At 46.4% G+C, this 14,073-nt stretch overlaps 2 protein-coding genes across 3 annotated transcripts; one reads left to right on the plus strand and one right to left on the minus strand.

Moving 5' to 3' along the window:
• Positions 1-3,109: 3,109 nt before the first annotated feature.
• TNFAIP8L2 (TNF alpha induced protein 8 like 2) lies at positions 3,110-5,923 on the plus strand. 2 transcript variants are annotated; one of them, XM_042253791.1, is made up of 2 exons: positions 3,110-3,165; positions 4,792-5,923. In XM_042253791.1, the coding sequence occupies exon 2, from the start codon at positions 4,850-4,852 to the stop codon at positions 5,402-5,404; it is 555 nt and encodes a 184-aa protein (XP_042109725.1). In that variant the 5' UTR covers positions 3,110-3,165; positions 4,792-4,849; the 3' UTR covers positions 5,405-5,923. The 2 variants fall into 2 exon arrangements, with proteins under 2 accessions (XP_042109725.1, XP_027830490.1); XM_027974689.2 differs by having other exon boundaries at positions 4,845-5,923.
• Positions 5,924-13,942, minus strand: LYSMD1 (LysM domain containing 1). The gene is made up of 3 exons (XM_004002479.5): positions 13,113-13,942; positions 7,546-7,904; positions 5,924-7,157 (listed from the first exon to the last, which is right to left on the minus strand). Exons 1-3 carry the CDS (start codon positions 13,290-13,292, stop codon positions 7,019-7,021), a joined length of 678 nt encoding a protein of 225 aa, XP_004002528.1. The 5' UTR covers positions 13,293-13,942; the 3' UTR covers positions 5,924-7,018.
• Positions 13,943-14,073: the final 131 nt, after the last annotated feature.

The following is a 14,073-nucleotide window of genomic DNA, read 5'->3' on the forward strand; positions in this document are numbered from 1 at the left end:
CACACAGGAATAGAATGCTGCCACATTCATTATGAGGTTGAAGTCATTACCTCCTAACCTGGTGGGGTAGCTGTCAGAAAAGCATAGGCTTGGGAATCACACAAGCCCTCAGCCTGCCATTTATTAGTTCTCTAATTTGGGAACAGGTTATCTAACCTCTTCAAGTCTCAGTCTTTTTCATTGGTAAAAGGAATATAGTGACATTTAGTTCATAGAGGTATCAGAGGATGAAGTGAGGTATTTATATAACATCTAGCAGACTGCACCCAACTAATGCCAGCTCCTGTTCTCTCCTCTCCCTTCCCTGAACTCCCAGTCCATTCTTTCCCACCTGCCCCTGTGCCTTGCTCCATAAGCATTGCCTCTCCTTTGCATTTTCTAAGCCTCCCTCTCCACTGCTCCTTCCTCTCAACCTACAAACGTCCTCAAACTCCAAGCCAAAAATAGTCCTTCTCTCAATCCAGCTTCCCATCCCTTTAACCTCCCTTTCCATTTCTCTTCATCCCTTTACCACCACATTCATTTAAGGCGTTGTTAACATTTCCAATCCAAATTCAGTCAAGGACCCTCAGCTCTGAAACCTGGGCTGAGAGAGGCAGGAGTGAGAAAGGAGCCACGGCCCAGTCATTGTCTCCAAGGAGAGAATCAGTGGTTTTGGAGTCACTGGTATGCTGATCACCTCCACTTCTAAACTTCAACATTTCACAACCAGACATCTTTCCCATTCTTCTTTTTCTGCCAGAACTTTTACTTTTCTTAAAAAGTCCTTAAAAAATATATATATATATAAAACCTAATCAGAAAATAAGAGGAGTGAAAATACAAGAAGATGCAAATACAGTCAACATCTTCTAAATCCTGATCTCAGGTTCTTCTCATAGGTTCTCATCGTGTGCTTAAGAAAATTATACCGGTGATAACATCCTTTTAAGTGTCTCCTTTCCTCAGCTAAAACTTTGCTGAAGCCCCTAACTCAGTCCCACTGGGCTGATAAATTTCCTTCCCCTGATCAAAAACCTTTAATGTCTCCCTACTGTCTACAGCAAAAGTCTGAAGTCTTGAGCAGCTCCTTTAAACCCTTCTGTGATCTGGTCTTTTTCCTTCTTCACTTCTTTTTCAAACAACCTATGCTCTGGTCATCAGAATAAATCACCATTTCCTGAATATGCCTTGAATCTCTGCTCTGTGGCTTCTGCGTAACTCCATCGTCTGGGAAGCACTTCTGCCACACTCTGCCTGCTAGGTAGTGAAATCCATCCTTCCAAGTCTACCTCTTCAGCACTCCAATGAGAAAAAAAAAAAAATCTAAATTTTTTCTTTGCTCTCAGTTCAGTTCAGTCACTCAGTCGTGTCTGACTCTTTGAGACCCCATGAATCGCAGCACGCCAGGCCTCCCTGTCCATCACCAACTCCCGGAGTTCACTCAGACTCACGTCCATCGAGTCCGTGATGCCATCCAGCCATCTCATCCTCTGTCGTCCCCTTCTCCTCCTGCCCCCAATCCCTCCCAGTATCAGAGTCTTTTCCAATGAGTCAACTCTTCACATGAGGTGGCCAAAGTACTGGAGTTTCAGCTTTAGCATCATTCCTTCCAAAGAAATCCCAGGGTTGATCTCCTTCAGAATGGACTGGTTGGATCTCCTTGCAGTCCAAGGGACTCCCAAGAGTCTTCTCCAACACCACAGTTCAAAAGCATCAATTCTTCGGCGCTCAGCCTTCTTCACAGTCCAACTCTCACATCCATACATGACCACAGGAAAAACCATAGCCTTGACTAGACGGACCTTAGTCAGCAAAGTAATGTCTCTGCTTTTGAATATGCTGTCTAGGTTGGTCATAACTTTTCTTCCAAGGAGTAAGCGTCTTTTAATTTCATGGCTGCAGTCACCATCTGCAGTGATTTTGGAGCCCCCAAAAATAAAGTCTTTGCTCTCACAGTTCCTTAATTCCTTAAATTTCTATGAAAGCTAATGACATCATTTGGCTTGTATTACAGTTATATGTGCTTACATTTATCTCCCTGACTAGGGTGTTAAGATTCCTTTTTTTTTTTTTTCCTTCAGGCTGTAAGGTTCTTGATGGTAAGTAAATTTGCCTCATTTACGGACTGTGACTTACCTTCATTTTTTGCATCCTGTTAGCTATGAAGCATAGTCGATAAACTCGTTGCCTCTAGTGGTACAATGATGTGCTGACACCTGCTGGTTATATCTAGTTCTGCAGCCTGACCCAGCTTCTTCCTCTCAAGTATTTGGGGTGAAGAGAAGTGTTAGTTGCTCAGTCGTGTCCGACTCTCTGTTACCCCATGGACTGTAGCCTGCCAGACTCCTCTGCCCATGGGATTCTCCAGGCAAGAGTACTGGAGTGGGTTGCCATTCCCTTCTCCAGGGGATCTCCTCGACCCAGGGATGGGAAACCAGGTCTCCTGCATTGTAGGCAGATTCTTTACCAACTGAGCCACCAGGGGAGTGTAAGTATTAGGGGTGGGGACACACTTACCCCTGGAAAATTAAATGGCAACCCGCTCCAGGATTCTTGCCTGGGAAATCCTACGGACAGAGGAGCCTGATGAGCTACGAATGGTCGGACATGACTGAGAGATTGAGCATGTATGCATTCCCTTACCCTGCAAGGTACTGGAAGCCTGTGCTCCTGGTAATGCTGCCCCACAGCACCAGCCATCCTTGACTCTAGGGGCACACTCAGACCTGCTGATCTCCAACTTGCTTCTGGTGTCTCCAGTCTAAGTCCAGTACACTCTCCAGAACTTTCTGCACTGACCCCCACGTCAGCAATTTATACATCACATTTCCCCCAGTACCAGAGAAATATACGGAGAACAAGATCTCAAGGAACTGGGCAGCAAGAGTAGAAAGAGGCAGATAATTTGGGAACAGGGGATGTGCAATTCCTCCTCCTCACCTCAAGGAATCAAGACTGTTTCCTACAGAATGCTATTCCTTTTGACCTTTGTCTTATTTACAGGAGGCTGTTGGGGCCATGGACTTTCTTGGTGACAGTGTGATGAACCGGAGGTTGAGCACTGAGTAGGTAGGCGGGGCTTGGGGGCGGGGCCAGGCCAAAGGGCCTCTCACTTAGGAGCTTCTCCATTCTGTCAGCTCTCCCGGAACATCCAAGGCAAGACTGGCACCCAGGGCGCAGCAGGTGAGGGACTGGGCAATGCCAGAGGGGGAGATGGTGGCAGAAGAGTCCCAGCTCTGTCAACCTGAGCTTTCCATATTGTGGCTCTCATTTGATAGAATTCTTGAGTCTCAGCGGGGAGGTCCAGCGCAGTTTTTCCTGGAGTAAAGCAGCCTCAGAAAGACATGGTTTTGGATGGGTGGGCACAGGGCTGAGGGATGGCAGTGGATAAGGGCATGTGAGACCACTGAGAGATGCAAGATCTTAGGAGACATGGATCTAGAGGTAAGGGCCGGTGAGAGAGTCTGGCCAGACTCTCAGGGCAGCTCTCAGTCAGGTGAAAACAGGAGACCAAAACACGGAGGCAGGGAGAGGACAGTGGACCAAATGCGAGATGGCAACGGGGGCAGTGGAGAGCTGGGTAACAGGAAGGCCAAGGAGGAAGGAAGGCTCACATGGAGCAATCTCCTCTTCCGGCTGTCGAGTGTGGTCCAGAAAGCCCCAGCAAAGCTGGGGGCAGAGCAAGGTTTTGGGTTTCCACTGGACTGATTTGGCTGAAGGAGAACCCCCTACCCCAGTGATACCTGCCCTGCTTCTTCAGACTCCCATTTTGGTTGGGGGACAGGGTGAGGCTGCTCCTCACTGCGGTCAGAGCCACATCCTGCAGAGGAACAGGGGAGGGGGAAGTAAGAAGCAAAACAAGCAGAACCACCATAGGCAAGACCATGGGGAGAGCGTTCCGGGACCAGGCACTCATGTGCCGCCAGCGGGTCCTGAGTGCAGCCTCGGCAGAGGACCTGAGACCTCTGGGGCTGTCTTGAGGCACTTGTTCCTCATGCTTCCTCAGTGCGCTCCAACCTCATTGAGAGCATGCCACGGGAGGAGGCTTCTTCAGATTGTGTGGTTCAAGGCCCATTTTTATCATTTGCCAGTGACTTTAGCCAAATTGCTTAATTGTTCTTAGTTTCATTTTCCTCATTGCAAATTGCGGATACCTACCTTACAAAGGGTTGGAAGACGGAGATAATTCACATGAAGCACTTGCCATATAGTAGGTTCTCAATAAATGTGAATAATAATAATCTTTTTTAATCAGGACTCCAGGGACCCCTATATTTCCCACGTCTCTAAAGGCAGTGCAGCACACTAGCTGACGTGGGCTTCTGCAGACAGAAAAACAGTTGTGTTTGACCTTGGGTAAATTATTTAATGTAAGCTTAAGTTTGCTCAGCTGTAAAACAAAGATGATAATACCTACATTTCACAGTGTAGGTGTATATCTGGGTACAGATGTACAGTACCCAGTCAGTGTCCAAAAAGGGCAGCTGTGAGAGCTATCTGCCAGGTAAGCTTCATCTTCTCCACTGTAGGAGCAACGGGCCACTTCCCTTGAGGTCTTAGCTGTGGTGCCCTAGCCTGGGGTGTGCCCTCATCCCTCCAGCTAAAGCTCCCACTGCTCTGCTGGCCTGTTTTAGAGATCATGATGTCCTGCAGTTCTAAAGGGAAAAATGGGAACCAAGTGTAGAGGGCTGAGGGCGCAGGGGGAAAGAGACGACAAGATGAAAGAGATGATGATGGGACGGAAACCAGAGACAGAAAGGGGAAAAGCTACTTCTCTCCTGCTAAGGAAGCCTGTGGCCTCTCTTCTAGCGACTGATCACATGACCCCCCACCCCGACCCCCGCTCCCCGACCCTTCCCTAGGAACCATGGAGTCCTTCAGTTCCAAGAGTCTGGTGCTACAGGCAGAGAAGAAGCTACTGAGTAAGATGGCAGGGCGGTCTGTGGCTCATCTCTTCGCGGATGAGACGAGCAGCGAGGTGCTAGATGAGCTCTACCGTGTGTCCAAAGAATACACACGCAGCAGGCCCCAGGCCCAGCGGGTTATCAAGGACCTGATCAAGGTGGCGGTCAAGGTGGCTGTGCTGCACCGCAGTGGCTGCTTCAACCCCAGCGAGCTGGCCCTGGCAACCCGCTTTCGCCAGAAGCTGCGGCAGGGCGCCATGACAGCACTCAGCTTCGGGGAGGTGGACTTCACCTTCGAGGCCGCCGTGCTGGCCAGCCTGCTGACCGAGTGCCGGGACGTGTTGCTGGAGCTGGTGGAGCGCCACCTCACGCCCAAGTCCCACGGCCGCATCCGCCACGTGTTCGATCACTTCTCTGACGCCGGCCTGCTCACGGCCCTCTACGGGCCTGATTACACCCAGCACCTGGGCAAGATCTGCGGCGGGCTCAGGAAGCTGCTGGACGAGGGCAAGCTCTGAGAGTCCCAGCCCCAGCGAGCTCCTTCTTGGCAGAACGGCTGACTGAGACAACTACACACACCAGGCTTCTAACCCTGCGCCTCTGCACTAATGCTTTTCAATCTCAGGCTCAGTCTCTCCCAAGAGTGAGTGTGACTCTGAGACTACCCCACCCCCAAACTACTGGTGGAGAAGCAGCAATGCTGAGGGTTGAGGCCTCTCTTCCCACTCCAGCCCCAAGACCGGAAACAAAGCTGCCTGAAAAAGACGAAGTGAAACTTGGACCTCTGTTTTCCCCCACAAAGGGCCTTTCAAACAGGGAAGCCCCCTCACCTCAGAACCAGGGTAAGAGGGCATAGACCAGCTAACTCTTCTGGGGACACTAAAGACAGCTGGGGGGAAGGGAACCCTGGGAGATATTCTAGACCTTCAGATCTCAGCAGAGTCTGGAGGGATCCCAGAGGCTCTGCTCCAGAGGGCAGGAAGAAGGGGCTAGGGCAGGGGAGAGTCTCACAGAGGAAATAAAATTATTAAAACATGCACAGGGCTCAATGTTTAATCTCTCCAGCTTCTTACATCTTATACCATCACAGAGGAAAGAGGTATATAAACACCACTCAACTCACCTCTCACCATTTCCATACAGGAGACTGAGGCATATTTCCAATATCACTGGGGTTCCATTGTCTACTTCTGTTTAAGAAACTCAAAAAACTGAACCACACATCAGTGCTACAAGTTGCAATACATAGTGAGGAGCAAGGCATAGATCAATAGGCTCTGGTAGGGAGAGGCTATAACAAAGAGGCTCCCATGGCAAAAAGAGTCCCACAACTGTCTTCCTCTTCAAACTCAATTCTTCTTCCATCCCTTAGTCTCACACAGGCTGAAGAAAGGAGCAGATCAGAGGGGTGAACTGGTGGCATGGAGGGCTTCAGACCCTACATTGCTTTTTTTTTTCTCAGAGCAAGAGTTGTGAAAAAGTTACAGGGACCTGATTAGCCAAGACTAAGCCCAAATTCTTTCATTTGAGATTGGGGGCAAGGCCCGGCACAGTCTGCCACTCCCCGCAGCAGGGCTAGACCACTGATGGCCCATTCTCAATACCATAGCTGGCTAAGAAGGTGGGGGAGGTGGACTGGAAATCACTGGCTCACTGCTCCTGGGCTCCCCACATCACAGGGCTACAGAAATCCCAGTTTTCAGCTAAGAGTGGGAAACAATAAGATACAGCAAATAAATATTACTTCAATATAGCACCAAATAAATTAGGTAACAAAGTTGGAGATGGGGAGGAAGTTAGGGGCTAGGGGAGTCCCTGCCTTCCTTGGCTCTAAGGCCAAGGAATCATGGAAGGGACGGGAAGGGCAGCAGGGATGTAAAAAGACCTTTTGAGTCTAAAGACCAACTCTAGACTCAGCCCAAGAACAGAGAAGGGGTCTATTTCCCATCCCCTACTCTTGCCAATAGAACTGCTCCAAGCCAAGGAACTCTTGATGGACAAGGAGGCTGGGGAGACGGCAGGAGTACAGGGAGGGAGGCTGGGAAGCCGTGTTCTTGAGCCTCACCTCAGGCTCCTCTCTCCCTCAAGATGCTCCTTCAGCATCTGGCTTGTCTCAATCAGTTCTGGGGACCTCAGAGTTTGAAGATTTCATCTTCCTGGTCCCGAAGTGTCCGGGTCCGAGAGGTCTGGGTCAGTGGCACGGGACCTAGGACTGCTCGTTGCTGCATCCGAGGAGAGCTCAGGTGAAGACTTGAATCCTCCCCAGGTATCCTGCAGGCGAGGAAAAGGGGGAAAAAGCAACAGGTCAAGGGAAAAGACTGAGATGGGCTGAGCGAAGAAATAAGTGGCAAGCTGTCTTCCTCTAATATACGTGAGCTGGTTGCTTTACGATGGAGTCCGACACCCTCTGGATAAATCCTAACCCTAACGTTGCTTCATGGATCATCAGAGCAGTAAGAACAGCCAAATATTTCCTTCCACTGGGAACACAGAATCATTTTCCAACAGCCATGGGCTCTGTGAATTGTCTTGGGGCCACCTGAGGGAAAGGCTTCACCTTGCTTCTGCTGACACTGGGCTTACTTTGTGTCTGATCAGGTAAGGGTGAGGGAACAGAGAAATTTACAGAGGGACTTAAAAGGACCCATTCAAGACTCACCCACTTTCCCCCTTTTTCAGCTTCTGGGCAGCAGCCTTCTTTGACAGGCTAATCTGTGAATCGAGCTTCTTAAGGAAATCGGAGGCAGAAAGGTCATGCATCGGGGGCTCCTGGCCAGGTGTGGGAAGGACTTCACCATTGGGATGTCCTAAACCTCTTTCTCGTTTCTTCCTCTCGGCTGAGTGTGGTCGAACTTCATCCTTACTTGGCTGTACTGCTTCTTCTCCATCCTTCTCCTCCTCAGAATCCAAACCATTGAACAGATCTCTGGGCTCTGTCAGGATGGGGATGTAGAGGGTTTTCTTCAGGAAGATGGAGTCATTAGTATAAAGGCGGTTTGCACGCTTAATCTGTTCCATCTTTTAAAAAAAAGTCACCACAATTAATGACAGTAATAATAATCCACCTTATATTTGTACAGCATCTCATGCCTTTTAAACTGATGTTCAGAGCCTTATCTGGCCCTATAACAACCAAAATTACAGAGGGCTGATATCCCTATTTTATTGATCAGTAGTTTTTCACACTTTTTGGTTTTACAGCCCCCTTACATTTTAAAAAAATATTGAGAAAAAAAGTTTTTACTTATGTTAATCACATCTATCATATTTAAGGTATTATAAATTAAAACTTAAAAAATTTAAAACACTGTTAAATGTTAACATAAATATTTTAATGAAAAATATTTTCTAAAACAAAAACAGAGAACATACAGCAAGAACAGAGGCACTGTTTTACATTTCTGTAAATCACTTTCATGTCCGACTTAACTGAAGACAACAGGCTTCCCATGTCTGCCTCTACAAGCATCTGCTGCAGTATCACAGGTCACATGGCTTCTGAAAAGCACAGTGTGCACTCACAAAAATAAAAAAGACACATAAAGTCTTGCTGTTATTACTATGGCAATAGTTTTGACCTTGCGGACCCCTAAAGAGTCTTAGGGACCCCTAGATTTTGAAACTACTGTAAAGGTGAAGGAACTCACTCTGAAACTAACTAGATTCTAATGACCTTTCTAGCTCTTGGCTCAAAGGCAGTGGAGCAATGTCCTCATATATGATACTTTGAAAACTACCATAGAGATGAAGGAACTGAGGCTCAGAGAGGTTAAGTGACTTGCCTAGCAAGCTACTGATAGAGCTAGAATTCTGGGCCTTTTTACTCCTCCTAGGAATGCTTTTCTTTTTTATTTATTTTGGCCATGTTGCGAGACATGTGGGCTCTTAGTTCCCTGACCAAGGCTGGAACCCATGCCCCCTGTAAGTGGTTAAGGCCCCCTTAACCACTGGGCCTCCAGGGAAGTCCCCAGGAATACTTTTCTTATTATAATATTAATAATTTCACTGATCAAGTATTTAGTGCCTATTTATTCATAATTAAACACAGTGGCTGGCATCACCATCTATATCTACCTGCCTCCCAAGGTAGAAATATCACTGTCATCCTTAACTCATACTTTTCTTTCACCATCTATACCCAAGAGGTCAACAAAAATGCTGCAAAAATCTCATCTCTGGTCTCAGCTTCACATTGTCATTGACTTAGACTCAATTTGTCTCATTTGGGTATTGTTAAGTTTTTTAACTGGTCTTCCTCCCTCCATTTCAACTTATCTTCTACCCTGCTGACATATACCTTAAAAAAAAAAATTTAACCTGATCAATCCACTACCTTGCTTATGAACTTTCTATGGCTCCCCACTGGGTCAGAGATAAAATCCAAATTACCATTCAAGGGCATTCTCAATCTCGCCTTCATAGGAAGTCCAGCCACACCTCCCTTCTGCCACTTACAACTTTTGCCATCCTGAACTTTTTATTTTTATTCCAACATTTCATGATCTTTCACACTTTTGTGACTTTATCTGCCTGGAACGCTTCTCCACTACTCGCTTCCTGGCCTGGAAAACTTCTCATCAACTATCATTCCCTTTGTGTTACCTTCTTCAGGGCTCCCAATGCATACTGTAAATATTGCCATATTAATACCTATCTTATTATACTGTAGGCATATCTGTCCTGTGCAAACTGTGAGTCATTTAAGGGCAGGACTGGTGACTTGCTGCCTCTGTATCCCTTAGATTCTCCTCAACATCGCACAAACTTGGCACACAGCAGAGGCTCATTAATGCTTTATGAGTAAAGAAACTAGATAATAAAATATAGAAACCACAGACACTGTATATCAGTATTTTATTACCCAAGGCCAGGCAGCCAGTTTTACTAAAAATTCATCCCATAAAGGCACCAGTTTGGGAAATCATAATTCTTATAACTGTCCAATATCAAAGCTGTTTCCACTCTAGGCCAAGACTACTAAAATAAACTTGACTAATAAAATCTTATGCTATAATGAGTTTAAAAATAAAATCGGATTGATCTGAATAGTAAAAACAGTTAAAAGCGGCTTGCAGTTTTATACTTTTACTTTGCCAAGCACTTTGATGCTATTCATTTTATTTTGCCTAGATAATATCCTATGTCCCTTCTAGTTCCAAGATGATATGAATTAATTTGTGAATTTTCTGTTGCTTTTACTATTTCCCAGAAGTACCACATATGGGGACATTGTTCCTCTGTCTTCAAGCCAAGAGCTACAAGGTCATTAGAATCTAGTTAGTTTAATAGAGCAGTTCAAAGTGAGGATTTTATTTTTTTGGCCATGCAACACAGCATGTGGGCTCTTAGTTCCGGACCAGGGATCGAACCCACACCTCCTCAGTGGAAGCATACAGTCTTAACCACTGGACCACCAGGGAAGTCCCATGAAATGAGGATGTTAGAACAAGACAACTGGATCTGAATCCTAGCTCTAACAACTGGACTAGTTGTATATACTTTATAGCAAGTTCTCTCTCAAAGCTTCAGTCTCCTTATTGTTCAAAATTTGTTTTTATTGAAGTATAAGTGACTTACAGTATTACAGTTTCAGATGTATAACATAGTGATATTTCTTATCTTTAAATGGAAACGGTCACATTTACCTCATAGTTTCATGGAGATAATATGAGATAATAGAGCTTGGCATATACTAAGTGTTCCTTAAATGACAGGTAGGTAATAAATTAGGTAATTTATTTACCTAAGTTTTTTATTTTTTATTCTTATTGTACAAATGGTGAGGAAACTGAGGACCTAGAGAGTGAAGTGATTGACTATCCAGTCACTCAGCTAGTAAGGAGCAGAATGAAACCAGAACCTAGAACTTTTCTTTACTAGACTACAGAGATTTTCTGTACTCAGGAAGATACAGGGCAGTAAGAAAACTTCAAACAATAATTGTTGAATCACTAACAGCAGTTTCCTTCATTGCACAGCATCTGAGCCTCTGCTGGGATGAAAGGACTGCTCAGTACTTTCAAATCCATTTCCTTTATTTAGGCCATCCCTCTACTTAAATGTCCACTTTACTATACTCCCAATCTCCAGTGTGGAAATTTTAGCCAGACTTTCATTCATTCAAAAAACATTTATTAAGCTTCTATGTGCTGGGGATTATGTCAGGCTCTAGAGATATAAAATTGAAAAGAAAGAGTTCTGTCCCTTAGAGCGCAGGCTATTGGAAAGACAAACACGTACAGGATGTAGACCACTGGATTCCACAGGTCTATAGATAGGAGCATAGAGAAAGGGGTGCCCAAGTCTTTGAAGGCCCATTGTGATGGTCCCCTTAAAGTCTGCACTAATGTCCCCTTCCAAATAAAAACCAATCTTCTTTCCTGACTTTCCACTCTTTGTTAACACCTCTATAAACTCACCACGTTCTGTCACCTACAATCATTATTTGTGTCCCTGCTCACTTCTTCAGTTCAGTTCAGTTGCTCAGTTGTGCCCGACTCTTTGCGACCCCATGAATCGCAGCATGCCAGGCCTCCCTGTCCATCACCAACTCCCGGAGTTCACCCAAACTCATGTCCATCGAGTCAGTGATGCCATCCAGCCATCTCATCCTCTGTCGTCCCCTTCTCCTCCTGCCCCCAATCCCTCCCAGCATCAAGGTTTCTTCTAATAAGTCAACTCTTCGCATGAGGTGGCCAAAGTATTGGAATTTCAGCCTCAGCATCAGTCCTTCCAATGAACACCCAGGACTTCTCCTTTAGAATGGACTGGTTGGATCTTCTTGCAGTCCAAGGGACTCTCAAGAGTCTTCTCCAACACCACATTTCAAAAGCATCAATTCTTTGGCCCTCAGCTCTCTTCACAGTCCAACTCTCACATCCATACATGACCACAGGAAAAACCATAGCCTTGACTAGATGGACCTTTGTTGGCAAAGTAATGTCTCTGCTTTTGAATATGCTATCTAGATTGGTCATACCTTTCCTTCCAAGGAGTAAGCATCTTTTAATTTCATGGCTGCAATCACCATCTGCAGTGATTTTGGAGCCCCCCCCAAAATAAAGTCTGACACTGTTTCCACTGTTTCCCCATCTATTTCCCATGAAGTGATGGGACCAGATGCCATGATCTTAGTTTTCTGAATGTTGAGCTTTAAGCCAACTTTTTCACTCTCCTCTTTCACTTTCATCAAGAGGCTTTTTAGTTTCTCTTCGCTCACATCTTGAGTGAGTGAGTGAGTGAAGTGAGTGAGTCTGTAAATTACATGAGAGCAGCAGCCACACAATTTATTTATGTTTCTATCTCCCAAGATAGTTACCACAATGCTTTGAACACATCAAGCAGAAAAATGTTGCTTGATTCAACAAAATATAGGGAAAGACCCTTATCAACTTTAAAGCAATGTATTTTTACTCCTACTAAATATACTCTATGCATGAACTGAAATGCTTGGCATAGAGAGTACCTGTTTTGTACCACAGAGACCACCTTCTTGAAAAGAAGAGGGCAGAGTCTTGAGGAGGAGAAGAGAACAAGAGGAGACAGCACTTAAGGAACCTCAGACTAAAAACTAGCTCTGCATTGTTTGCTGTGAATGTTTGAAAGTGAAAGTGAAGTTGCTCAGTCCTGTCCAACTCTTTGGGACCCCATGGACTGTAGCCTACCATGCTCCTCTGTCCATGGGATTTTCCAAGCAAGAGTACTGGAGTGGGTTGCCATTACCTTCTCTGGAATGTTTAGTCATTCTCAATTAAAATATTTCTGTGTAGTTAACAGTACAGGCTTTGGAATCAGACAGACCTGTTTCAATTTTCACGTCAACACTTATTAGTTATTTGACCTTGGTCACACTGGTTAACCAATCTAAGTCTCAGTTTCTTCATCTGTAAAAAGGGCACAATAATTATATGCTTGATAGGGATGTGAGGATCAAATGAGCTAATGGATGTAAAGTCTTTAGTACAGTGACTGGCCTAAAAAATAAATGCTGCTCCCCTCCGTTGGGATAATGGGACAGGATTTGTTCCCACCAGACAGTGCAACACTGAGATGAGGAAACAAAAAGATAAAGGTGACCAAACCTTTATCACAGTCAATTTATCACAATTAGTTAATATAAACACAATTAAGAAAATTTCAGGGGAAGTTGCCTAGAGGGCCATACATTCTCATGAGGAATAAACCTCTTCTAATTGGGTGTCTACGTCCCAATCCTGGAAGACTCACCGTCACCCCGTATTTGAGTGCTAGTCCAGCCAGGGTGTCTCCGGGCGCCAACTGATGCTCCAGGCGTCTTTCCCTCACCGGGGAGCAGGCAGACTGCACCAGGCTTCCATAAGAACGAGCCCGGCTCCCTTGAAGCAGTCCTGACCCCCCGAGGGGGGCCTGTCTAGAGGGAGAAGCCATCTCCTCACCCTGCGGACACTGAGGTTACAACCCCGGGAGGCCCGGCCAAGTGACCGATAATGACGGGCTCGCGGTCCGAGAATGGGTATCTTAGAGGATTCCTCTCTTTCAGTCTTCTCTCTTAAGTCTCCCCGCCTCCCCCGGCGATACGCGACTTGTCAGCCGTAGCTTCTCCTCCCTGCAAGTCCCCTTCCCACAAATCTGTACTCCGACTATTCAGTCCCTACCTGAGTCTTTCCTTAGCACCCCTCCGACTTTCGACTCCCCACAACAACTCGCTACGTTGACCCCTGACCTTTGAACTCTAGCAGCCTCCTTAACACGCAGCTCAATTTGCCCCTACGTCTGGCAGCCCGACCTCCAGGCTCCCCAATACCCCGACTCCGCCCGGTCCCGGGGTTAGCCCTCTAGGGTCAGGAACAGATCAGGCCCACCCTATATGGGCTGTGGTTGCAGGCGAAGGGCGTGACAATAGCCAGAGTCTGTAGCACTCTTTCTCCGTCAGAGATCCTCAAAGGTATTCTCCAAACCAAATCAGTCACACCCTCAAATTCGGGCTCCTCATCTAGGTTCTTGTCATTCCAAACGCCTCGAATCTGCCAAGACGAAAGGGCCTGGATCCAGCCCGGCGGCAAGCTCTTTGAAAAAAGACTTCATTTCCCAAAAGGCCCCGCGCCGGTGAGGTCGCAGGGCACCATAAGAAATACAGTCCCCCTCGGCCGGCTAGAAGCTGGCTTCCGGGATCGCGCAGTGCATTCGTGGAAGCACACCCCCGGAAGTC

This window comes from Ovis aries, chromosome 1 (assembly GCF_016772045.2).
Source record: "Ovis aries strain OAR_USU_Benz2616 breed Rambouillet chromosome 1, ARS-UI_Ramb_v3.0, whole genome shotgun sequence".
Taxonomy (NCBI): Eukaryota; Metazoa; Chordata; class Mammalia; order Artiodactyla; family Bovidae; genus Ovis; species Ovis aries.

Excerpts from the sequence above, each read along its gene's own strand:
- TNFAIP8L2 (XM_042253791.1), top strand. The coding sequence starts at position 4,850 with ATGGAGTCCTTCAGTTCCAAGAGTCTGGTGCTACAGGCAGAGAAGAAG.
- LYSMD1 (XM_004002479.5), bottom strand. The coding sequence starts at position 13,292 with ATGGCTTCTCCCTCTAGACAGGCCCCCCTCGGGGGGTCAGGACTGCTT. Across the intron at positions 7,905-13,112 it reads CACTCAAATACGGGGTGACG|ATGGAACAGATTAAGCGTGC; the intron begins GTGAGTCTTCCA and ends TTTTTTTAAAAG. Across the intron at positions 7,158-7,545 it reads CTGAAAAAGGGGGAAAGTGG|GATACCTGGGGAGGATTCAA; the intron begins GTGAGTCTTGAA and ends CCTCGCCTGCAG.